At 46.6% G+C, this 25,026-nt stretch overlaps 3 protein-coding genes across 19 annotated transcripts; all 3 read left to right on the forward strand.

Annotated features, from left to right (window-relative positions):
- The first annotated feature begins 1,442 nt into the window (after positions 1-1,442).
- LOC125720630 (mitochondrial import inner membrane translocase subunit Tim10-like) lies at positions 1,443-9,888 on the forward strand. 12 transcript variants are annotated; one of them, XM_048996285.1, is made up of 6 exons: positions 1,443-1,529; positions 3,633-3,748; positions 3,824-4,857; positions 5,443-5,707; positions 6,027-8,377; positions 9,311-9,450. In XM_048996285.1, the coding sequence occupies exons 2-5, from the start codon at positions 3,643-3,645 to the stop codon at positions 8,354-8,356; spliced, it is 3,735 nt and encodes a 1,244-aa protein (XP_048852242.1). In that variant the 5' UTR covers positions 1,443-1,529; positions 3,633-3,642; the 3' UTR covers positions 8,357-8,377; positions 9,311-9,450. The 12 variants fall into 12 exon arrangements, with proteins under 12 accessions (XP_048852242.1, XP_048852250.1, XP_048852249.1 ...); XM_048996286.1 differs by having other exon boundaries at positions 1,498-1,529; positions 3,636-3,748; XM_048996284.1 differs by having other exon boundaries at positions 1,466-3,748.
- On the forward strand, positions 9,597-14,927 carry LOC125720666 (beta-crystallin B1-like). 5 transcript variants are annotated; one of them, XM_048996395.1, is made up of 8 exons: positions 9,597-9,727; positions 10,220-10,259; positions 11,081-11,596; positions 11,702-11,802; positions 13,323-13,441; positions 13,526-13,658; positions 13,923-14,065; positions 14,329-14,927. In XM_048996395.1, the coding sequence occupies exons 3-8, from the start codon at positions 11,581-11,583 to the stop codon at positions 14,498-14,500; spliced, it is 684 nt and encodes a 227-aa protein (XP_048852352.1). In that variant the 5' UTR covers positions 9,597-9,727; positions 10,220-10,259; positions 11,081-11,580; the 3' UTR covers positions 14,501-14,927. The 5 variants fall into 5 exon arrangements, with proteins under 5 accessions (XP_048852352.1, XP_048852353.1, XP_048852350.1 ...); XM_048996396.1 differs by having other exon boundaries at positions 11,081-11,526; XM_048996393.1 differs by having other exon boundaries at positions 11,081-11,189; positions 11,459-11,802.
- Positions 14,928-20,234: 5,307 nt separating this feature from the next.
- rtn4rl2a (reticulon 4 receptor-like 2 a) lies at positions 20,235-24,673 on the forward strand. Of its 2 annotated transcripts, XM_048996342.1 has the most exons (3): positions 20,235-20,386; positions 21,364-21,590; positions 21,817-24,673. In XM_048996342.1, the coding sequence occupies exons 1-3, from the start codon at positions 20,332-20,334 to the stop codon at positions 22,924-22,926; spliced, it is 1,392 nt and encodes a 463-aa protein (XP_048852299.1). In that variant the 5' UTR covers positions 20,235-20,331; the 3' UTR covers positions 22,927-24,673. The 2 variants fall into 2 exon arrangements, with proteins under 2 accessions (XP_048852299.1, XP_048852298.1); XM_048996341.1 differs by having other exon boundaries at positions 20,281-21,590.
- The last annotated feature ends 353 nt before the right edge of the window (positions 24,674-25,026 follow it).

Here is a 25,026-nt window from a genome sequence, read left to right on the forward strand (position 1 = left end):
AAGGGATCTGTGCCAACTACTGGAAGGTTGCTGGTTCAAATCCCATGAATGCCCAGAGTGATTCTACTCTATTGGGCCCTTGAGCAATGCCTGCAATTGCTTCATCCTGGGCATGGTGTTAATCTACATCCAGCCCCATAAGGAGGTCCTCCAATTTACAGGGGAAAGCTTGGGGGTTAATGGCAGGATTGGCACTACACCCACTGGAAAAACCTCACGTTGGTCCATTCGGACTGGTGTGGTGCTCACCCGCCACATGGCTGCACTCTGGTTCTCATCCCTGAAGTGGTTTGCTGTGTGGTGGCTGTGGAAACGCACTGTATCAGTGCATGTTCTTTACCTTCTGTAACAAAAATTAAACTGAATTACAAGTTAGAATATTACGAATGTATTTTTTATCGTGCATTAAAATTGCATTTAAATTTGAACATTTTAGTTGGTCTGGAGCATATCGCTTATCCTACTGGGTCGCAGGGGGTCCGGAGCCTATCCCGGAAGCAATGGGCATGAGGCAGGGAACAACCCTGGATGGGGGTGCCAGCTCATCGCAGTGTGTATGTATATGTGTGTGTGTGTATATATATATATATATATATATATATATATATATATAATATAAAAACAATAAATTATTACACATTGATATCACTGACACGATCCACATTATCAAATATGATTTTACTATATCATTTAATTTTAATGAACTCAATGTGTTCAAATTACATTTTCATCTAGACTAGTAGGGGTGAAATTATCCCTGCATATTAAATTAGGAAGAAAAACGTCACCGAATACGGGAACGTGCACGGTGGGGGGCTGTGGGTCCCTTAACACTTGCCTCTTGCTCGACCCATTGCTAATACCCCATTTTTGAGGTTCCGAGTGTCCATTCGAAAACCGATGATTGCCCCCTCCCGGTCGCAAACCTGTGACCGAAAAGTCTCTGCACAGCAATGACTGATTGTGTACATTTATTGATGGCTTTTCCACAACTAACCTTTGCAGTCTGGAAGGTGTTAAGCTGATCGACAGCCAGTGTCCGTACACAGGAATCGTCAACCCATTCGCGCGTGGCAAGACTCGTCTGTGTTCGAGGAGAAAATGTTTTGAATGAGGAAAAAACTATGTAGACTACGTTTTTAAGTACCATGTACATGGTAAATATTGTATTTTGATAGAAATGTACGTCGGAACTTGCCAAGGTGTTGCCCCTGCCCATGCCCCTGCCATGTCATAAATCAGAAGATCGCTTGTGAGCGATGTCTTCGAGACCATCAAGGCAGAACTGGCGGGAATAACGAGGAAGGGCGCGCGGGTTGTTTTTATTTTATGCTCATTTAAATTACGGAACCGGCTCTATCGTACAGGCCTGGGGAGCGGATCTGCCTGCGCAACGGGCACGGCGCGGGCACGATATGGGCGCGGCGCAAGCACGGGCACGATATGGGCACGGCGCAAGCACGCGCACTCTCTGGCTTGCGCGGGACTACGAGTGGCGGAACGGCAGTGTAAGACGGGAAGAAAACAAGGTATGAAATAAGAGTTAGTTTTCGATTTCAGGTAAACTTTTGGTTTAACTGATACGTTTTGTTGCTTTGCAGTTTCACTAAACCGTTTAATAAAATCAACTAAGAAAGAATTTCTAACCGCAATCTCACCACTATAGTATGTTTGTGGGTATATGGGTCAATGACGTGCCGCTAATTTCAGTGTCCATAAGATTTAGTTCAATCTAAAGCTGTTAAAATTTGAAAATGAACATAAATTACTTGCATGCATTGTTTTTCAAAAATGTCTAGTTTTAATAAATTTTGAGAAAATATTTGGCCCTAATTGGTGTATGTCAAGGTTAATAACACTCTTTAAAATATCAGATAGTTTGACATTTTAGGGTATGGTTAGGTATACTTACATTTGCATGTGAAATGGTGTGTCCCCAGGAAAACACGGGCAATTCATCATAATTCTGAAAATGAGTATTTACTTACTTGTGTTTTGAAACATTCACACCATGGCCTTGTGGTTACATAGGTATCCATGATAATGCCTGTCAAATTTGATCTGAATTTGTAATTCGTGACACCATTTAACTCCTGTTACAAGCTTTTATGTTAGATGTATTATGAACTAATTAACTATGTGTAACTACTTTCAGGTATCCAGTGTTGTGTTTTTGGAAAAAGTGATTTATTGCCAACAGTATTATCAAAGCTCTGTAAAGCTAGGATAAAAATGATTATGTTGCACGACCTTGGCGTTTTAGAAATGTTTATTGCTAATGCATATTTTTATTACATTCTGCTTACAGGTTTAAGCAATATATGATGTAATATATGTTTGTAATTTCATGATGTAGCAAAATGAAGTGGGTGAAGAGTGACTGTTAATCATGAATAGCGATTTTAAAAGACCAATAAAAAAGGCCCAAAAAATCAGCGATAGGAGAAATGTTACTCAAAGATTAAAATTTACATCTGTAAAAAAATGTGTTATGTTTCTGCTATGTCATAATTAATGCAATACAATAGAGCCTCTTTTCCCTAATAGATACCACTTTTAAGCAAGGAAAAAGTGGCTCGTCCAATAGTAGAAGTGAGTGTCGATCCTGCTGCTAGGGGCAGCTACCTTACCAAAAGTGAAAGGTAGCAGGCAGGCAGGCGGGCCCGGCAGGCGGGCGGGCCCTGGTTACACTTGGTTTTAAAATGCATTTTGGGCAATTGGATCACAAATGAACAGCCAAGACACATCAGCATTTAAACCTGTGTCTGTCATGCGTCATATCAGCTGACCACTTGTGTGCAGATTTTATTACTTCCCGCGTCACTTCTGCTACATGGTCAAATGGCCCTGCACACAGATATTACATAAGTCTCTGTCACCAGGCAAGCGCCAGATTTGTTTAACATGGGCCAGCTAAGACAACAAAAAACGACCAGTTACAATAGGAGTCATCTAGTTTTATTGGGTGTCTGGTTTCACTCGAACTCCAACTACGAATATCAGTGCTGCTCTCCATTTGTTTGAGCTTTGGCACACTATCAACAAAACAAACAGCACGTCCTGTATTGATGACATATTTCCTTGTCCTTGTCGAGGGTAAATCAGGATGCATTATCGTTTACACTACAAAAGATATGTGGTCAGATGCATCCCAGACCAGCTCTGCGAAGGGTTTCAGTGATCGGATCACAATGCATCTTAATTGTTGTTTACACTTGTATTTAGCGCTGTCCTCTTGCGATCTGATTGTCTGAGTAAATACAGGGCCTCAGAAAGACACACACACACACACACACACACAAACCAAAGGAGACACACACAAGACAGACAGACACATGGATAGACATGGGTTTACCTTGACCTGTTGTTGCTAGATATTTGTTCTTAACTGAAATCACAACAGAAGACATATATATCTGACAGATAACTTGCTAATACTTATAGCATCTTCGGTGTTTAGTTAACCTGCCTGGATCATTTTTGTCATCAGTTTTTGTAATGAATATTATAGCACGTCAGTGTATTTAATGGATGCGTTTTGCTGCAAAAGATGTTTACTTGCATTCATTTAGAAAGTGCCTTCAGCCATACTGGCTGATGGTGGTAGAGTGTTGCTGCTGCCTCCCCCACAGCAGAAGGCCAATGTGGAGGCGATGGTTGTGCGGGTTCGAGCAGCGGCTCCTGCAGGAGCTCCAGCGCCAGCAGGAGCATGCTAGCCTGTTCTGTGACACCATGCTGCAGGCTGACGGTAAGGCTGCTTCTGCCTGTTCCGTGCAGCTGCTGCTTAAATAGGTCACCTAAATTGTTCTCCTACCCTCTCTAGGTGTTTCCATACCTGTTCATAGCTGTGTCCTGGCTGCTTTCAGCCCCCAGCTTGCCAGGGCGCTCTCTGCTGCCCGAGTCCTCACATCCGGACAGGGGCGCCTGCTTCAGCTTCAGAGCGTAAGGGCCCAGACCTTGCTGAAGCTGGTGGGTCTGTTGTACTCCGGGGAGCTGCAGGGTGAGGGGGAGCTGGAGCAGGAGGAGGTGATGGCTGTAGCCAGTTGGCTGGGTATTGAGAACCTAGTGGAGGCAAATGGAACAAGCAAGGAAGGTGTGGAGGTGGGAGGAGACGGATGGGTACAGCATAGGAAGAAGATGTGCAGAGAGGAAGAGCCTGTAAGCAGAACCAATGGAGATGTGGACACCATGAAGGAGAGAGGTTGGGGAAGAGGATCAGGAGATGCGAGCAGAATGGGAGGAACAGTGGCATTGGGCAGGGCAATACAAGTCACAGGGAGACATCGGGAGGTGAAAGGTGGACTGTCTGAGCACATCCTGGAGGATATCACCTCTGCTGAAGCCTCCACCATGACCCTCAATGAAGATGTCACTGCTGCCCCGTTAGCTCTGTCCCGGGCTGAAGCCTCCACCATGACCCTCAGTGAAGATGTCACTGCTGTTCCTTTGTTCATTTCCCAGGCTGAAGTCTCCATCACAAGGAATGATACATGTAGTAGGAACAAAGATGGGAAAGTGGACAAGATGGAAGCCAGGGATATTGCAGAGCTGGAAACAATAGAGCAGAGAGAAGGAGCAGGTGAAGTAGGAGATGAAAAGACTATGGTTGGGAGGCAAAGAAGAGGAGGACATTTGGTGGGGACTAGAAACAATCTACGAGTGAGAGAAAGACGGATCTCTAAAATCAGACTGCGGCGTCAGTCCAGAGCAGAGTTCTGGGAGATTGTGAGCACGAGGGAGCAAGATGTCACCATCAAACCCAGGGCGCGGTGTCCAATGGTAAAATCAGGCCATTGGAGTTGGCAGTCAGACCTACAAGAAAGTCAAGCTGTGGTGAACAGCGGTGCTCTCAACATGGTGGGTGGAACCAGAGGACCCAAGCAGGAAACCTGTGAAATCCATTAGGGCGCTTTTCCACCACACCACCGTACTTTTGGTACTTAGAGAAGGTACCAAAAGTACGGTACTTCAAGGTGTTGGTTTTCCACTGGCATAAAAACTGGTACCAGCACCAAATGACATCACAATGCAAGGCGAGGTCATTTGTATTGAATTCGAAAAATGGCTGTAGTATATTATAGGGCTGGACAACATGCAATACTGATACCAAAATCGCATGTTGTGCACAAGCAATTCATGCGTCGCTAGTCAGTTATATTAAAATCAGGCTTTTTCTTACTTTCAGTTCTGTACGGACATTAGGGGGTTTAAGTTTCGCTAAAATATTATTTTCTTAGGTATTATTTTCTTCTATAACAAACTTCTTTGGTAGTGTATTAGGGGTTATAAAAGCTAATGTTTCGGTTATCTGTGCCCACCACTGCATGTGGGTTCCTGTAAAATGCCGAAATTTAGAATCTCTTTAATTGTCCCCCTCCCCCACAGAATGCCCCTGACACGGCTCTCCTCCCATTCTTCACCCCTGATCTCCTCACTCTGCAGGCACAATGTCCCCATTCCGGTCCATCCCGCCTGCAGACATCTACACTCTCTGTCCCTGAGGATGTCATTATGGGACTCGATGTGCTCTCCTCTCTCCCCGAAAAGCCTAACGGTGCACATGTGTGCAGGTGTCAGCCTCACCATCCACCGAACAGGAGTCCTCACAGTGCAGGTCTGCCAGAGGTCAGCATGGGAGTCTCTTCTGCTGGTGGCACCATTTCAGGTGTGGTGATGGCCACAAGGCCCCAGCACAGCATGGGAACAGGTGAGCGTCCCCCCCCCCCCCCCCCAAGGTGTATTATTGCAAACATTCAATGTCTGGGTAAATCACTTGCATCAGCAAATTTAAGAATCATGAACTTTTACTCTATATAGACCAGTTGGTGCAGAGTCATAGATCAGTTTTGGTCCTTATAAGTCTGTGTACAGTCAAAAGTACAGAAGAGGTGTAAATTTGCTGAACTGGAATACAATCAGGTGTACATGAGCATGAAGTTTTCCATCTTAAGTGTAGGTGTTCATGTTGATCTGTGGAGCTCATGTTGCACTGATATATTAATGCTCCTCTGTTCCTTTCCTTCAAGCTGATGCCCTTCACACCCCCCCTCACATTCTCTCTCCACACAATCTCCCTTTTGTCTGTTGCATGCACAATACTGACAACATGACTGCATCCCAGATCTGCAGCTCTCTGGCTCGGACCTCTGAACCCACCCTTGCCCTGACTCTTGCCTGCTCACAAATAACTGTAGACAGAGTACAGGATGGGAATCTCCAATCCATGCCAACACCTGCTCCTGCTACAGGGCTGCACTGCAGCAGCCCAAGAGGCCAAAGCAGCGAGATTTGCAACTTCACTGGGCCAGTCAAGCAGACTAACAAACTGCTCCGCAATGCAGTGGCTTGTGCACCCACGGGTTTGAGGCAAGACCATACAATGCAGATTCCATCCCATTCCCTGTCTTTAAGAGCAATTTCTGGGGACAACACTGTTCCTGAAGAGTCAACGGTCTCAGGGGTGAGTCCTTTAGAAAGTACATTAAACCTTAATGTATTTATTGCTGAAGAACACTACAAGATGCTTCAAGACCCTAGTTCCTTGCGCTTTTCCCATGAAACCCCAGAGCGATCTCAGACAACAGGCCCATCTAGTCAACTTCACAATGCAATTCTATTAATGGTAAATGACTTTCACAGACCAAAAGAACTACAAGGCTTGACAGCTTTTGCCTCCCATCAGGCAAAACTGCTTCCACAGATTTTTGCATCCCTCCATCAGACCAGTGATTTTAAACTTTCTGCACCAAATGACATGCCTAACTTGAGTATGTCGCACAGAGAAACGAAGGACAGATGTGGAAAAAGTGAAAAAGATGAAATAAATACTGAGATGAGAAGAGATTCTCGTGTAAAGAGAAAGGTGGAAAAACAGAAGCAGTGTGAAGTTTTGAGACACAAAAAACAGAAAGTAGATGATTACATATTCAGGCCCATGAGTATTATGGAGAAACTGACAATCACTAAAATTAAGATGCCAGTGAAATCCTCTGGAGTTGTCGGGGGTCTTTCTGCAGTCAGAAGACTTCCCAAGCAGAGTCCCAATAGACATCTTGCGTATTTGGATTTTGGAAACAGAGACAGTAAGTCAAGGGATTGCTATAAGGCCACCGGGGACTCAAGAAGATTATACCAAACAACAGGTGACATATGCAAGTGTAACACAGTACAAAAAGTCAACCCATCTGAAAAGGACTGTAAAAGAGTAAAGGAAAGTTCGATAGAGGCAACGCAAGATTGGGCTGTGATGGGACATTTGAGGAAGGGCAGGTCAAATGTCTGCCTCCTTCCATCACAGAAACTCACTCCTATGCAAGGCTCACAGGTGACATGTTCCAGCAAAAGTGGAAGATCTGATTGTCCGGGATCAAGAACCCAAAGGGAATCGGCAGTAATTTTAGCAGAAGACCAGAACTTGGGTCTGCACACTGAACTGGAGGAGGGGTGTGATACTCTGAGCAGGAAGGGAGGATTGGGGGAGAGTAACATGGTTATAGGAGAAGAGCTGGGAGATATAAGGTCAGGAGATAATACAGTCAAAGTTGGACATGATGACAAAGCCTTATGGGAAGGAGAAAGAAAAACTGAACTTAAGAATACAAATGGAATTCAGCCTAGGAGAGTATTAAAGGAAGTTGGTACATGTTTGACAAAGACAGAGACATTGAAGATAGGTGAGAGAGAATGCCTTGATAAAAATAAAGGATTGATGAAAGCTTGTCGCAATAATATTTTTCAATCTGTAGGAACAGGCAATGGCCTTGACACCAAAGATGTAGCAGGAGAGGTAGATGCTATGGAAGCTGGGATGACTGACAACAGACTAACTAGAATTTCTGAAATAAAAAGAACTGAAATGGAAGGAATCAGTCAAATTATAAAAATAAAGGAAAAGGAAGTAAGATGTGAGGGGATAATAGAAAAGGCTGAAGCAGGAGAAAAGGGAAGTGTGAAGTATAGACTAGAAACTACAGAAGAGGGAGAAGAGAAGCCATTCAGGATTTATCAGGAATCCAGTGTGGAGGTGATTGAGAGTGGATCTGAAAAAAGCTCAGAAAAAGGGATGGACGCAAGAAAGCAAAAAGAGGAAGCACAAGAGGAGGTTGATATAGAAGTGATTGAAATGAGAGATGGGGAGACCGGCTCTGATTCAGGAGGAGTGGATGCTTATCCAAGGGAAGATCAGAGTCTGTGCACATTCACAAACCCGATAGGGCTTGAAGATGAGGAAATCGACATCATAGATTTTTCCAGTCCCCCTGCCATTTTGCTGAACCAGCTACCGGGAACCCTGCAGGTGGACCTCAGTCCCAGTGAGTCATCGGAGGAGGACCAGGAGATAGATGTGATCACCTAAACTGTACACCGAGTACCAATGGTAAGACTGCAGACTGTAGTCAGTGACTGGCTTACATCTGACTCCTGCTATAAGCCAAAACCCAGCATGACATGATTAGTTACTCCCTTTGTTCCAACGTCTTTCATGTATATGAAGTGTTACTTTGAAAGATGAAATAACCACCAACCAGCTGAGGTTGTCCCTCGTGCAGGATTATATGTGTAAACATTTTTTGCTTATTAGGTTAATTTGAATAATCCACCATTACAACCACAATTACAGTCAGCCGACACGGGGTTTGATTTTGAAAGTATACAGAAAGTTTAAGGAACTTTTGCATTTGCTGTAAACGGAGAAACAGGAATGACCGCCAGGTGTCGCCATTTACACGTATTGCTTAGACGAGGGTTTTTTTTGTAGCTTGAAACTTTAATATGACCGGAAGATTTGTCTTACTTCAGCTTCGTGGTTTTTCTCAAGCGTAACTCGGGTTCTCAGTTATGGATCCCATGAAGGCGTATCAGCTGGCGACCAAGCTTGAGGTGGAAATGATGGCCGATATGTTTAACCGGTAACTTAAACGATTTCTGATCATTGAAGGCGTCCTCTTTACTAACTACAAGTACTATGTTCCTTCATCATCTTTAATTCGGTTGTAAAGCGTAGTGGTAGTTGGGGATTATGCTCATAAACCAATTTAAATTTCAGTTTACAGTCAATTTTAATGGAGGTCTAAAGTCATTTAGATTTTTCCGCGATAACTAATGTTAAAAATACTACAGAAAATGACTGAACAGGGACAGTTAATTTAGAGTACACGCAAAAATCTTAATTTAAAAAAAGTATAACGAAAGTGGCTCAGGGTGTATAGATCCTGCAAACTGCTCGCACGTCAGGCTGTTTGATGTGGATGTGAAGCAGCATTTCAGCAACAGACCACCTCTAATCAACATTACTCTTACCCGACACCAGCATGACCAGTGCCTGCCATAAGAAGTGTGTGCCGCCCCACCACAAGGAGGCTGATTTGTCCAAGGGTGAAGCCGTGTGTCTGGATCGCTACGTGGCCAAGTACTTGGTGCTGCACGAGCGGCTGGGCCGCAAGCTGACAGACATATCGGTGCAGGACGAGGAGCTGAGGAAGATGAGCTCCTGAGGAGACGGACGGCTGCGGGCTGCGCCCGAGATCAAAGGATTCCTATTCGGGACCAGACTGATTTCTCAGTTTTTTTTCGAAATTCCCACCCGGTCTGCTGTTTGTACTATACCGGAAATAAAAATACCGGGGAAGCGTGGAGTGCTTTTTGGAGAATTGCTGTTAGACGGTATAGCAGGGAGGTGTCTGTGAACGCGGCATACTTTGGCAGTAAGGGACTGTCACTCGTTGAGGTGTGTATATGTCTGTATTTATACGAGTAAACTGAGATGCATTTCTGTTATGGTGTTTAACGTAGTCATTGACCACCTTCTATTTTGCACTTATTGAATTTTCTACTGGACATGAAGTTCCTTGGTTTTCTGTTTGCAGTTAATAAAGTTATGATAACAAACGTTTCGGTGTGAACTGTCTTTATACCAGATGAAGACCTAAGTCTAAAGACGTATATAAATAAATCAGTTTTTTTTTTTTTTTTTTTTTTTAATGGAGAGATGTGAGGAGCCACCTAATGGTGGTATAGTGAATGACACCTGCCAACCGCAATATGTTGTCTGACCTGTACGGTTTTGTCGGAGGCCGTACTTTTGAATATTATCCCGTTTGAGCATTTACGGTAAAGGAAATCGACCACCATATGTGGTTTTGTGTTTCAAAATTATTTATTTGCATAGTTTTTTGTTTTGTATAATATACTTATATTCCACCTTACTTACATGTAACAGGTGTGGCACTCACAATGAGCATGACGTCATTCACCCTAAGGTGAGTCTCGCGGCACGGTATCATGTTTTGTCTCCTGACATACGTTAAACATGTTTTCGTGTTTTTTTTAACGGTATTATAGTCATTTATCAATTGCATCACACTAGATTCCAGATACTCTTTGCTTCATTAAATCCCAGTCCCACTCGGGATCAGTGAAGCGATGGATTGTGGTTCCTCTGATGTTCACCCAGCTTTGGAATGCGGCTCTGAGGGGCTTGGCAGCTTCACGGCACTGTTGCTGCCTCAAGCGAGGGCCAGAATGTTTGTAAGACGTGACGTGTGACCATGTGACCGTGTGACTCGCCTCTTTCAGCCTGCTCCGCTGAGTCAGCAGACGACGAGTTTCAGAGGCACCAAGCACCCTGTGAAATGCACGCATGCGGGGGAGGGGGGGGGGGGGCCGTGAATGGACACAGAAACGGAGCTGTGTGCATCCATAGACGTCAGCACTGTCTGCCGTATGGCGTGTTACTGTTGGCTGTGGGTGTGAGGCGCACGCAGCTCGAGGCGCCGACAGACGCACATGGGTCCATTCAGCTCTTGAGTACAATTTGGAAACTTTACAAAGGAGAAAATACCCTTCGGAATGAGGCCTGGCAAGATTGCGAAATACAGAGGTCAAGAGACAGGAGGACACCATCTCTATTAGGTCATCTAATAAGACACAATTAGCAGACATTTTCCTAACTAGCAAAATCAAGAAACTGGCCTGTTTAGCTGTCAGTTTGGCCCTTAAATTTCAGAATTTAAATTTAATTTAAATTTAAATTACAGAAAGCCCCCATAACCATGTTACTTTATTTCTGCTCATTTGGCAGGACCACACATACTTAAGGCTGTAGATTAATACATGGGACCCAATGAAAGACCTCTGATCTGACACCAAGCTCCCCAGAACAGTGACACTCAAAGCAGCAGAAGACTTTGGTAGGTTTGAAAGTGTCCAAAGCATTTGTTTACTCGGCTTTCTATCACCATGCACACATGCATGCTCTCAGTCCAAATCATGAGATATGGCTAATGGTGAGAAATCAAAGCTAAAAAGTCACAGGAAATGTACACGTACATTTCTTTCTTCACTCCCGTTGCGCTCTACCCCGCCCTCCCTCTCCCTGCACTTTGATGATGGAGGGATTTCATTCTTCATCTGCTGTGAGCTCAGCAGGTTTGTTTCTCTGCTGATAATCCCCGCACAGTGCGTCAGGGGATAAAAGAGTGGGCCACCAGGGTGGGAACAGCGCATCCTGACAGAGAAACACAGGAGGTAGGTGGAGACGGAGCAAGCAGATAACACAATTAACACACACCCAGACCGGCCATGCAAAACACAGGAGGTGATGGAAGTAGCTTCAGTCGTCGTAGAACATCAGGCTTAAAGATTCCTACCATTTGCTTTCAGCTGGGTAAAGTAATCGATTACGCTCTATCTTTCCCCTCAGGCATCATGTCTTCCAGCACTGAGAAATCTTCCAAGGGCTCTTCCCAGTCGGATGGGAAGCCTGCCCAGAACTCTGAGATGGACATGACGATACCCTACAAGGTGTGAGTTTGACTCTCGGCTGTCTCACATGCTCACCAGATTCGCACCTACAGCAACTGCAAAGTATGGCCTGGTTAGTGCAAGCCGGGTTAGCCCAACCCGGGAGCCAGTCTGTAGCCTTTTTAGTGCTGGGGGCTGAGAATGTGATCTTTTTCATGAGATAGATATAGTCTCTTAAGCACATATTTTGATGGCACAGATACAGACTCTCAAGCATATATGAGGGGTGAATCGCAATACCAAGAACACAAAAACTGTACTTGTGGTCTTGGCAAGATTGGTCTTGCTAACTTGCTTTCCAAAAACAAACTTGGGGCGCAATGAATCATGGGATAGGTCTCATTCTGAAAGAATGCAACTGAGGGATCCTTGATATTTGGGGCAGAGCAAGGCCAACATCCAGGGATTTTTACTATCCTCTGTTCCTGAGTATTGGAACTAGTCTTCGGTGATGGAAGATGACGTAATGGGGGAGCAAGAGAACACAAGTATGGTCAAGTACGCATATATACCTGAGATCTCTTTGTATGGTGAATACAGTCTATTTTGATCAGAAAGTGTTCAAGGTGTCCAGTATGAACAATCAGAAGCTGAGAACACGTTTTCCAGCCCTGTGATAGGTTTCTTCAGTGAAACCTCACCTGGTTGTTTGCAGTAAGTGACTGTTCCATCCATGGCTGGAGCAAAGTTGCATAGGCTGATGGTAGGGTGACCACCTAATGTCTGGGGAGATACTTTGAGCTACTTCAGGATTTACACACTACTTTAAAACTGAAGGACTCCGGTGCTTAGCTAACTAATTCAATTGTGCTTTTACTGGTTTGTTTCATTGATCGGAAGACTTGTCCAGCTGTTTCGTAGTAACATTACTGACAGAATCATTTTTATTGTATTATTAGTGAAGCATGTTTCAATACAAATAATTTGCCATGGTGGTGCTTTTATAAGACATAAAAAAGGATTCAATGTTTAGCAAAAGCATATACAGAAAAGTAGATTAGTATTTGGGTAGTATAATAATTATATAATAATGAATTATAATGATGGTGGTAATGATGGTTTCCTCGCACAGTTCAAAAGCATGCAGCATAGGTTGATTGATGAGTCTGAATTGGCCCTGTAGTTGTGTGAGTATGTGGGCCCTGTGGTGTGTCGGTAACTGCCCAGGATTGGTTCCCACCTGGGATAGGCTCCAGTCCCTCCTGTGACCCCGGTTGGGAGTAAGCAGATTCTGAAGTTGAATGGAAAAAATATATTAACTATTAAAACATGCATGATTGTAGGAGACTGAACAGACATGGCAAAAACTCAGTGCTAAAGTGAATCCTGGTCTTTTTAATTGAAATGGTCCCCCCCACCCCCAGCATGGATGAAATGGTCACCCTTATTAATGGCATCGTGTCCTAAACTTATGCAGCATTGCACCACTAGGTGGAGCTCGAGAGCTTGCTTATCTGCTTCAAAGGCATCCTGTGTTGTCTTTTTGTGAGTAAAGCTGCTCGTTTTCTCTTTGCCCGTAGATGTGCATTTTTGACCAGGAGAACTTCCAGGGCAGGTGTATGGAGATAACGGGCGAGTGTATGAGCGTGTGCCAGGCCGGCTTTGACCGCGTGCGCTCCCTCCGCGTCCACTGTGGCCCGTAAGTGAAGCCACTGGTGCTGCCGCCCGCCCGTGTCAAGGGAGCAGAGTGAGGAGATTCACCGGCTTACTGACTGCTCCACAGCTTCGTGGGCTACGAACAGATGAACTTCTGTGGGGAGATGTACATCCTGGAGAAAGGGGAGTATCCTCGCTGGGACTGCTGGAGCAACAGCTACAGGAACGAGTTTCTCATGTCCTTCAGACCCATCAGGATGGTACCAGCTAACTTTCTCTCACTAACTCACTCACTCACTCATTCCCACATTCATTCACCCATTCATTCCCTCATGCACTCATTCTCTCTCACTCACTCACTCACTCATTAATTCCTTCACTTTGTCACAACTTTTTTTACATATATTGTTGTTTCTTCCTGGATTAATATGTGAAGCTTATACAAATTAATCTTTATTTATACAGTTTATTATACCTGTGTGAAGTGTGTTTCCTCTAATTGTTGAACCGTAATTCTTCTCCAGGACACAGAGAAGCACAAGATCTGCCTTTTTGAGGTGGGACATTTCAAGGGCCGTAAGATGGAGATCCTGGATGATGACGTGCCCAGTCTGTTCGCATATGGCTTCACCGACCGCGTGGGCAGCATCTCTGTGAGCTGTGGAACGTGAGTGTTGGGTTGTGATGCATACGATGTTCCTTTTAATGCCCCCTTTAACAGCAAAATCAGGAGTACAACACAAGGGGAACATTATTTCTCTCCTATAAACTACTTCAAGTTAGAAACAAGCGAGATACACCTACTAATCGCATCTAATGTCCTTCACAAGCACAACACAATTGGGTTCAAACTGAAACCTCTAGTCTAAATCTCCAGTGCCATACGGCACAGGTCCCCTCTTAGCCTACTTCTTCTTCCCCTGATCACAGCTGGGTCGGGTATGAGTTCCCAGGTTACCGTGGCAGCCAGTACCTGTTGGAGAAAGGTGACTTCAGGCACTTCAACGAGTTTGGCGCCCGGTACCCCCGGATGCAGTCGGTCCGCCGCATTCGTGACATGCAGTTCCACCCCTTCGGTGCCTACATCATGGCAGAGAAATGAGCGCCATCTGTTGGACGGACAACAAGGCAATGGGGTATTATTCCCAACCCAGGACAAAGGGAGCGGAAAATGAGACGTAGAGCGAGTGAAAGGTGCTTGGGGAGGCTGGCTGCAGCGAAGAGGAAGTCATCCAACCATATATAGTATTTGTGTGCAGCTGCCAGAAGGGGGCGGTCATGATGAATTTGCAGTCGGCACATCCACGGTGGCAGATGGCAGGAGATGGATGCCAGGAGATCCTCCTTCTCCAGCTCCCTCTTGCTTTCTCCACATCAATTTTTCTCTGTTCTCTGCTTCTGAATTTTCCCTGTTATTTGCCTGTCTTCCTTTTACCTGATATCCAGCTCAGATGGAGAGATATCCAGCAATCCCTGTACAGTTATGCTGTATTCCCTGGCATCTTTAATAAAGAAAATTGGTGATTTAACCTGCTATCTGACATGTTTGTAAAAAAAAAAAAAGAATGATGATGATGAAGATGGCCATCTTCAATACCAGCTTGAGACTTTGAGTATTGGAGTGGAGCCAAAATACATCAAATGATTCCTTATAAGGTAAAGAGGCTGTTTGTGGGAGGATCTTTAGGCTGACCGTCGTCTCCTGTATCCTAAGCACTGATGTGTTGACGACCGTCTTTGTAAGCTCTGCTTTCCAAGTCCAATCCGATTCTTGCTTGCTTTTCCACCTCTGGGCCACTAGAGGCCACCAAAAGCCTCTAAGTTATATTCATTTGCTTTAAAGGCAATACCCCAAAACACCACACACATACAGCCATCTACAGCTGAACTAGACTGTGCCCTTTTACACTCAGTCAGTGTTGCTGAGCCCTGAACTGCACAATTCACTGACCGTTCAAATCACTACACTCAAGCAGAGTTACAAGGAACTCCCCCGGCCGATTACTGGCTGTGGCCCTTGATAACATGCTGGATGTATGGGCGGGTGCCAGGAGCCCCTGCCTGTCTCACACCTCTGCTCTCCCACTCGCCCGTCTTGATAAATTCAGAGAGTGGCATCACATTACGCAACCTCCCCACAGCTGCAGGGATGGACACACACTCCCACGCAGGCACCTACACGCCAAGACACACGCATGAACACAGCGGCACGTGTACCCAGTGTAACACTCGCACTTATGCACACACCCACACTCTCACAGGCGCACATGCCAAGAAACACGCGCTTTGTTATCAGATTTCTGTGCTGTTCAATGAATTCACCAGTACTGTCCCTTTTTCAAAGGAAGGCTGTGAGACAGTTACGTTCATAGGCATGATCTGGAGATCTAAGCTGACAGAGTCTAAGGAGATTGACACATCGTGATGTAAATGTAATAGTTGTGGTCATATTCTAGGGGCAGGTGGCATTTTCGCATATCCTTAGTGTGTAACCAGACTGTCCTTGGTCACATCCTGGGACCATGAGACGATTGTGATCGCATCCTGGGGCCGAGACGATTATGGTCACATCCTGGAACTGTAATATGCCTACGGTCACGTTCCAGAGGGTGGTAGTCACATCCAGGTGATGTGATATTCAGATGGTATCTCCCTGCGTGGGTATGTGAGTGGTCAGGGAGCAAATAAGGAAAGCCCTCCATCGCGCCTTTGCTCTGATGTCACGGTCATGAAGGCTGGTCACCACGCCCCCAGACCCCGAGGATCTGCATGAGTCACTCCGGTGGTCAGGGGTCTGATCATGTAACTGCCGGCAGTGACGTTGTTTATTACAGTGAGCAGTAATGCTTTTAGGGGGAGTAATGAAGCCCCTCATGCAGTTATGGCTCTTACATTTACACCATCATCTGATGCTTTTGCACGTTAATGTATCTCCAAAGCTGAAGAGCGAGTTTTCCTCCCCCATGGCAGGACACATCTGAAGTAGGGGGGTGACAATGGTAAAAGTGCTGGAGGGGGCATTGGTTAAGCAGACAATCCATGACCAAACCCCTGGGAGAGACCAGGCTAATTTATTTTTGGGAGAGTATATCCTGGGGGGGGGGGTCGGGCATGACTCTAAGCCTGTCCCCAGGAGGCTGCTCACGTGGCCGAACGTGACTGAAACTGCTCCGCCTGCAGTCGCAAGTGAAGCTTAATTCATTTTTATGCTAATTTCCCGCAAGAGATTAGTTTGCCAATCAATTTTGAAAATGAAAAATCAAAGTACAGACACAGATAAGCAGAACAATGACGACAAGGAAGAGAGAAAAAAGAGAGCGAGTAGCACGCCTAAGAAGCAGACACACGCCTATTTCTTTGTAGCTCCCTCTCAGCCTTCCATGAAAAGCCGGGGGGGGTGGTAGGGGGGGTGTGTCTCCCATCTGCGTCATCCGTGATCTAAGCTTGAATCTCACTATTTAAAAATAAAGACCTTACTGAACAAATGAGCTCCAAAAATAAAGATAAAAGGATGGAGAAAGTAACTAAGTCAGGGCTGATGGTTTGAAGGAAGTGGACTTGCACCAAACATTTACACCCATTCCGGAGCGAGGAAAGGGAAGGTAGTGTCTGTTAGAGCAGAGCGAGGAGCTCGCACACGGTCTCCCGGGCAGCCAAACGGAGGTATTGGGAGAAATAAAGAGAAGGTAATGCTCATTATCTTACAGACTGGAGGAGAGCGGCATCATAAGAAGGAACAGAGGCTCATTTACTGTACTGGCAGAAAGTATTATTACAGGGCAGATTTAGTGACTGAACAGTACTGTATTTGAACACTACAGAGGCAGGATTTATACAGTATAGTATAGATACCGTGACTGAACACTACTGTACATTAATCCTCTACGGAAAGTGTTATTGCAGTACAGATATAGTGACTGAACACCACTGTACATTACCACTGTACTGTGAGGTAGGATTAAGGATTATAGCATAGATACAGTGACTGAACACTGTTGTAGATTGAGAGAGAGGGTTAATACAGTACAGTATAAATACAGTGACTGAACACTATTCTATATTAATACTCTACAGAGAGAGAGCGTTAATACAGTATAGATAAAATAAACACTACAGAACATGAACAATATATAGAGACTGAGTTAATATAGTACAGATTCAGTGACTGAACACTACTGCACATTAGCACTGCACTGAGATAAAGTGTTAATATAATATAGTACAGATACAGTGACTGAACCTTACAGTACATTAAGATTGCACTGAGGGAGACTGCACGTCATTCCCTACAGTTTGATGTATTATATGCATGTTAGTGATCTGGCTGCATGCGCAGTGTTAACTTGCCTCCCACACTCTCACCATGTATCTGGGCAGAGGAGCGTGGCTTGAATTCAATGACTTCATTCTTTAGTGTTTCAAACTGTAATTCTTGGCTCATTCCAAGCATTTTACACAGCTCGACTGGCTGGTTGGTTTTTAATAAATAATGAAAGTTTTTTCCAAAACAACAGAATTCCTTTTCTAGCAATAGAAGAATTGAGGCTCCCAGCCTTTGAAGATCTGATTCACTGATGGTCGATTCAATTATTTATCAGTTATTCTGGATTCCTTCTGGCTGAAAGCAGGCAATGACTTTCCCAGTTCAGTCCAACACACTTGCATACAGAATATGTGTAAATGGCAGAAATGTTTATTCTGATGTGTAAAGAGGCTGGTTTACTGTTACAGCTCAGCCCTGCCCTAACCACAGGAGAACCACTCTGACAACAAGCAAAAATAATGGATCTTGGATGAAGTTAATCTTCTATCATGAGAAATAAGGAGTGTGCAACCAAAGGATGAATTTATGGAGAGAGTTAGACAGAGAAAGAGTAAATGATGGAGAGGGAAGTGGGCCGATGCCTCCAGAGTGCAATAGCAGATGATGTAATGTGAGGTTTCAGAGAGAAGCACTAACTGCACATGGAGAGTGAGGAACTGAGAGAGACCAAGTTTGGGGATGATACAGTTCCAGCACTGGGCACCTCAAGAATGATTTACCCTTAGGGGCAGTTCATGGATGATACACCCACAGCATGGGACACTTCAGGGGTGATAAATCCTCAGCACGGGGCAGTTCAGAGGTGATAAATCCTCAGCACGGGGCAGTTCAGGGGTGATAAATCCTCAGCATGGGGCAGTTCAGGGGTGATAAATCCTCAGCACGGGGCAGTTCAGGGGTGATAAATCCTCAGCATGGGGAAGTTCAGGGGTGATACACCCTCAGCATGCTGTAGTTTAGGGGTGATACACACTCATCTCGGGGCAATTGTGGAGTGATACACCCTCAGCATGGGCCAGTTCAGGGGTGATACACCTTCAGCATGCTGTAATTTGGGGGTGATAGACACTCATCTCGGGGCAATTGCGGAGTGATACGCCCTCAACATAGGTCATTTCAGGGGTGATACACACTCAGCTCGGGGCAGTTGTGGAGTGATACACCCTAAGCATGGGGGAGTTCAGGGGTGATGCACCCTCAGCATGGGGCAAATCAGGAGTGATACACCCTCAGCTCGGGGGCAGTTCAGAGGTGATACACAATCAGCTCGGGGCAGTTATGGAGTGATACACACTAAGCATGAGGGAGTTCAGGGGTGATACACCCTCAGCTCGGGGCAGTTGAGGGGTATCCCCCGCCCCCCCCCTCCCCAGTAATCAAAATAGGCTAATGCAACCCCCTCAATGACCATGTATCCCTTTAAAGGGATGTTGACCTCAACCCCCCCTCCCCAATGTTCAAATCAACGTTACACCCTTGTACAGATTTACACATTTCCCAGTTCAGTCCGACACACTTGCATACAGAACATGTGTAAATGGCAGAAATGTTTATTGTGACATGTCTGTCCAACGGCAGCTCTGAGAAGAAGCTGATAGCCGAGAAGGGCACAAGTCCAGGGTGTGAGCTCACCAGCCCCCGCATTTCAGGACACGTCTCAGCTGCCCGCACCCCCGCCGCCTCCATGGAAGCTCCCTCTAGGAGACACAAACTGCACAAGCACGTGACCATGCCATGCGTCCAGCATTCAAGGCTAATTCACGTGTCAGCTGGGCTTCCCATGCTTTCTTCTGGAATCATATCATCCCTGCCAGACCCATCATCCCAGGAACTCACTTCTGTTCATGTCCATTTCGCACATTGGTCCTGAGATATTATTGAATATTATCATTTGTCCACTTCCCATACTGTGTTATATTTGTTTGTGTTTATGTATTACTTCAAGACTGTATCATTATTGCTTGAATGACAAAAAACAAAATCATTCTTATGCAGTAACCTTCATTGGCTCATTTTAGATAGATCATCACACCAAAATATAAATCATCACACCAAAATATAAATCATCACACCGAAATATTAATACTATAGAAAAAGTTTTATTTTAGTTCCTAATTTGTACTTGGAGGAGTTTCCTTTCTTTCGTCCCTAATTACCTTTTAACTTACCGTCTTTATGTCTAATTTCTTACATCACCGATGGTTCTGTTCCGACGCCAAAACCCGACATGGACATGCCGCCGCCTCGCTTTGCTCCTCCTCGGCGCTCCGTCACCGCCGGGCGCCGTGCCGACCCCCACCATCCTCTCTTTCATGCATCATTGCCCATCTACGGCTCGTCACCGTAAACGGCCATGTGAGAAGCGGCTTCCTCGGCGCTCCCCCGCCCGCGCCGCTCCGTGACCCCGCTGCTTACGCAGAGAGATCCCTGCGCTGCCCACTGCCGTAGGCGCCCCCCGGCTGCCTATAAATTCGGTCGCGGAGCACTAACTCGGCACTCTCTCCATCGCTTCGCCACAAGCGGTACCGACTCGCAAACCAGAGCTCCGGCGGAGATAGCAGGCAGTGACTCGCCAGAACAGGCTAACTCGCTCCCGGCTTTGGTTCGAGATGGAAAGCTTTTCGGCCTCCCTTTACCGCACGGGCTACAGCGGCCGCTTCGGGGGTGAGTCTGCCCGGGACGCCCCGGCGTTCTCTGCATGAAAACGGTCTCAGTGTTTCTTATCTGGAACTAAGAGTGTTATTAGTTGTACTACTTGTATTAGTTGTAAATACTTGGTATTGCTTTATTTTTTTCCTTTTTGTTTCTTTTTTTTAAATGACGGATTTTAGGCTTTGCATAAATACATTGGAAATTTCTAAGTTGCCTACCTGCAGATTCTCGTGATCGTCCGTTAAAATGTCACTCGTACTACATTTGAATTGAGTCACTTTTACGAACAAACATTTTGACATTGTGGAGTAGCGGGTATTTCATCTCTAGGGCATTTAAAGCTGTGCATGGGTCGGGCTGGCTTGGCACCGCAGTCAGGAGGCGGACATGTCACTGATGCCTGTGCCACTTTGTCGGCTCTTAACGGCTGGAGCTGTGAAGCCGCTTGTCATGCATGGGGTCACTGTAAAGTAGAAGCGCGTTTCAACGGCATGCTCTCACAGAATGCCCGCTGTAATGCATGGCCATTCCCCGTAAATCACTTTGCGTTGCAGCGATGCATTTCAGCACCAGTGCGGCGGACAGCTCCTGGTGGACAAACGCAAGGAGCGCAAGAAGCAAGTGAAAAAAAATAAATAGAAGAAATGCCTCTGGTTGCATGCAGTCTCGTGACGTTACAGTTATTTAAACTAGTTTAATTATGTTGATTATTTGTGAAACAGACGTGAACTAGCAGCCACATACTCTGTACTACTATAATGTTTTAATATGTATGAGCTGACAAAATTTGCTTCCTGCTGGATATCGGGGGCTCGGAATAATCTTGTCTAGCTGGCCCTGAAACACCCATTGAAGACACTGTACTTAAATCCAAGATGGTGTTCTGTGACCGACGCCTGTAATGCTCAGCACTTTTACTCATAAAAAATTAATTGTCAAAGTAGGTGTTTTACACAGCATCTGCCGCCATGCGGTCCCTTCTCCTGCAGGTGGCGCTGCAATGTGCCTGGTGCTTTGGCTGCTCCTGCTGAGCTCCAGCCCGGCCACAGCATGCCCGCGCCTCTGTGTCTGCTACCCCTCCCCCATGACGGTCAGCTGCCAGGCTCAGAACTTCACATCGGTGCCGTCCGGCATGCCATACAGCTCCCAGCGCGTTTTCCTGCAGAACAACCAGATCACCGAGCTGCGTGTCGACTCCTTCGGCTTTGGAACGCAGGTGCGTGCGACACGTGTCTTATGTTTGTGTGTGTGCGTGTGAGAGAGGGTGTGAGCTACAATTGGAGACTCTTTGGCTCACAACTCGAGTGTGAATGAGGATGTTTGTTTGGGTTTTTATTGAAATTATTGTAATAAAATGTGAAGATCCCACACATATTCCTAAGGTGAGAATGCTTACAGATGCCGAGGGAGTTTCCACGCTAACCACGGTCTTGTTCCCCCAGGTCCTCTGGCTCTTCTCCAACAACATCACCTGGATCGAGGCTGGAGCCTTCAGTGACCTGCGCGAGCTGGAGGAGCTGGACTTGGGGGACAACCCGACCCTGCGCCGTCTGGAGGGTGGCGCCTTCCGGGGGCTTGAGCGCTTGCAGAGCCTGCACATGCACCGCTGCCGGCTGGCCGCCCTGCCCCACGACCTGTTCCACAAGCTCTACAGCCTGCAGTTCCTCTACCTACAGGAGAACCAGCTGCACTTCTTGCAGGACGACCTCTTCTCTGACCTCGTCAACCTTAACCAGCTGTTCCTGCACGGCAACCGCATCCGCACCGTCTCGGAGCACGCCTTCCGTGGCCTGGTCAACCTGGACCGGCTGCTGCTGCACGACAACCGTATCAAGCAGGTACACCGCCGGTCGTTCCGCGACCTGGGCCGCCTCACTATGCTCTTCCTCTTCAACAACTCGCTGGCAGAGCTTCCAGGCCAAGTCCTGCGGGACGCCGGTGCCGTCCAGTTCCTCCGGCTCAATGGGAACCCGTGGTCCTGTGGCTGTGAAGCCCGGCAGCTCTGGGAGTTCTTCCGCGGGTCCCGGGTCTCCAGCTCAGAGCTGATGTGTTCGTCGCCAACACCCCGCCGTGGCCTGGACCTGCGCTTCCTGCGTGAGATGGACTTCGCCCTCTGCCCACTGCCAGATCCAGGCTCCCTGGCCGGGACCACCACCACCACTTTCAGCACTAAGACCCGCTGGTGGTTCTCCAAGCACAAGCCTGCAGCGTCCTCCAAGGGTGTGTTCGAGAAGAGCTCCGAGACCATCAAGGCGTTCCCTTTCCACGCGGGCAAACCCCATGACTTCCCCGGGTCCAACAGTGCTGTCTCCTCCGCCAAGTACGAGTTCGGGGAGGAGGAGGCCGCACTGCCCAAGCTGGGCCCCGAGGAGTACTGGGCCAATTACGGCAACGAAGACGCAGCCGCCACCTCCATGCGCTGCTTCGAGCTCGAATGTCCCCCCAGTTTTGACTTACCCTCCCTGCCCTCCTCCTCTTCCTCCGCCGCCCCTTTCCTTACCTTCCTTCACCTCTGTGCCGTCACTCTCTTCATGCACATGCTCTTTGGCTGACTGCTCACCGGTCCCCTTCGTCCTGCAGATTTGAAAACCCCCCTTTTTCCTTCACTGCCCCCAAACACCCGTATCTTGATTCCTCTCAGTTGACTTTCCTGGACCTCCAGTCCTTTAGGAGGCGCCGTACTGGAAAGAACTGTGGGATTCTGTGGATACAGGAGGGACAGTGGGAAAATAAATTCAGCCGCTGCTGCTCTCGCTAAAGCACAAAACAGGAACAGAATGGCTGATCAGAACAGCCAGGGCTGTAAGTAAAAAAAAATTACGGTTTCTGATATTTCAGTTTTCTACTGACAGTCCAGTGTAATGGCACCTGTGGTGCTGATGTCATTGTACTGTAGGTACTATTGAGCTAATGCTTACACTGTTACAGCTACTTCTACTTTGGTCAACTTTTATTCCTACTGCTGCTACTTAAACTACCACAGCACTACGATTTTTTTCTACTCTTACTATTTACTTACAATAGTTAGTGCAGCATGCATAAATATGGCTGCAGATGCCTCTCGCTGGCAGCAGGGGGCAGCGATGGCCTCACTGTTGTCCTCACTGTCGCTGCTGGCATGCACGGTGATATCAGTGTGAGAAACTGTAGCTCCTGCTCCATTAGCAGACGCCTTCCACCGCCGCCGCTCTCAGTTTTGGCTGTAAACCGTTTTAAAGTCGGCGAGGTAAGATGTTGCCAGACAGATGCTCCGTTCTCTTTTAACAAGCTAACGTGAGCCTGATGAGATTGGGACCAGTCAGCCCTGATCACAGGCAGGACATGGGGGCTAACAGGAGGCGTGCGGCGGCCGGCGTGGCAGAGTGGTGAGCGGACAGGTCCTGTCTCTCAGGACCCCCAGTGCCTTCAGAGCGTGAGGACACACCAGCAGGGTCACAGGGTCATGACAGCTGTGGCGCCTTTTGCTACAGCCTGTCTGTGTCTTTTTCAGCAATGATTGTTGTTGTGGGTGACAAGGCTTCCCAACAGGCTCATATCCCCTCCCAGCTTACCTTTACCTTCCAGCAGAGGGAGCTCTTACAACTGGGGGAGCCAGACTGGACCGGATTAGGAGGGACAGGGCTCAAGCCCAGCAGACTGAACAGACAGACAGAGGTATACAGACAGACAGGGAGATACAGGCATACAGACCCATGGACAAAGCAGCAGACAGACAGAGAAATGGACAGATGGATAGTCAAAGAGGCAGGGAGACAGACAGGCAGGGAGATAAACAGATAAGGCAAATAAAGACAGAAAGGCAGACAGACAAAGAGCAGAGCATCATGGGCCTTGGCTTGTGCTGCCACTGAGCTTGGCAGAGATGTGCCCTGTGAGATGACTGCCATCACACCAGTGGGCATGCCGGACGGCCCGCTGAGTGGCGCTGACACAGGGAGCCACCTCCTGCTGAGTCCGTGAAGACAGGGGAGTTTCGGGGGACAGCTCAACAGGTACAGCAGCCCTGCTGGGGACAGTTGTAGCCCTGAAGTTACCCAGCTGGACCAACCCCTCCCCAGAGCATAGCAGATGGCCAGATGATCCATCAGAGAGAGAGAGGAAGAGAGAGACAGAGAGAGAGAGGGAAAGAAGTCAAAGCAGGATGTGAGGATCAGAGAAACATGCATGGAGGAGAAGCCAGTGTGACTGCTTTTTACTCTGTGAATGTGTGTGTGTGTGAGTGTGTGTGTGTGTGTGTGTGTCTGTGTGAGTGTGTGCGCCAGCTGGAACGACTTTAACTCTACATTTAATGCTCGTGAATCGGTCTAAGTGTATGTTTACGATTTTTTTTTTAAATTTTGTGAGATATATTATTGTTGAAAGGATTGTTAAAGATTTCAAGAAAGAGAATAAATGTCACCTTTGTATTTCCAAAAGCTGCCTTGTGTGGGTGTTCCTTTCAACCTGTGAAATGTGTCCTAAGGAAAAAGAAAACGAAACATTCCCTCCCCCACTTCTCATGCCAAGATTTTCCTGCATTTCCTTTTCTTGAAGTAGATACTTAAAACACACAGGTCTCAAAAGGACTTTCCCTCTGAGAATTTTTCATGAACACTAGCATTTGACAACAGAGCAAAAGAAAACAAAATCTTATCTTATCTTGTTTATAAATA

Source organism: Brienomyrus brachyistius, chromosome 25 (assembly GCF_023856365.1).
Source record: "Brienomyrus brachyistius isolate T26 chromosome 25, BBRACH_0.4, whole genome shotgun sequence".
NCBI classification, from domain to species: domain Eukaryota; kingdom Metazoa; phylum Chordata; class Actinopteri; order Osteoglossiformes; family Mormyridae; genus Brienomyrus; species Brienomyrus brachyistius.

Coding starts and splice junctions, on each gene's coding strand:
- LOC125720666 (XM_048996392.1), top strand. CDS start 11,581: ATGCAAAACACAGGAGGTGATGGAAGTAGCTTCAGTCGTCGTAGAACA. Junction 13,442..13,525: donor CTCCGCGTCCACTGTGGCCC/GTAAGTGAAGCC, acceptor ACTGCTCCACAG/CTTCGTGGGCTACGAACAGA. Junction 14,066..14,328: donor ATCTCTGTGAGCTGTGGAAC/GTGAGTGTTGGG, acceptor CCCTGATCACAG/CTGGGTCGGGTATGAGTTCC.
- LOC125720630 (XM_048996284.1), top strand. CDS start 3,532: ATGCGTTTTGCTGCAAAAGATGTTTACTTGCATTCATTTAGAAAGTGC. Junction 3,749..3,823: donor CACCATGCTGCAGGCTGACG/GTAAGGCTGCTT, acceptor TACCCTCTCTAG/GTGTTTCCATACCTGTTCAT. Junction 4,858..5,442: donor ACAGCGGTGCTCTCAACATG/GTGGGTGGAACC, acceptor CTCACTCTGCAG/GCACAATGTCCCCATTCCGG.
- rtn4rl2a (XM_048996341.1), top strand. CDS start 21,276: ATGCTCAGCACTTTTACTCATAAAAAATTAATTGTCAAAGTAGGTGTT. Junction 21,591..21,816: donor CCTTCGGCTTTGGAACGCAG/GTGCGTGCGACA, acceptor TTGTTCCCCCAG/GTCCTCTGGCTCTTCTCCAA.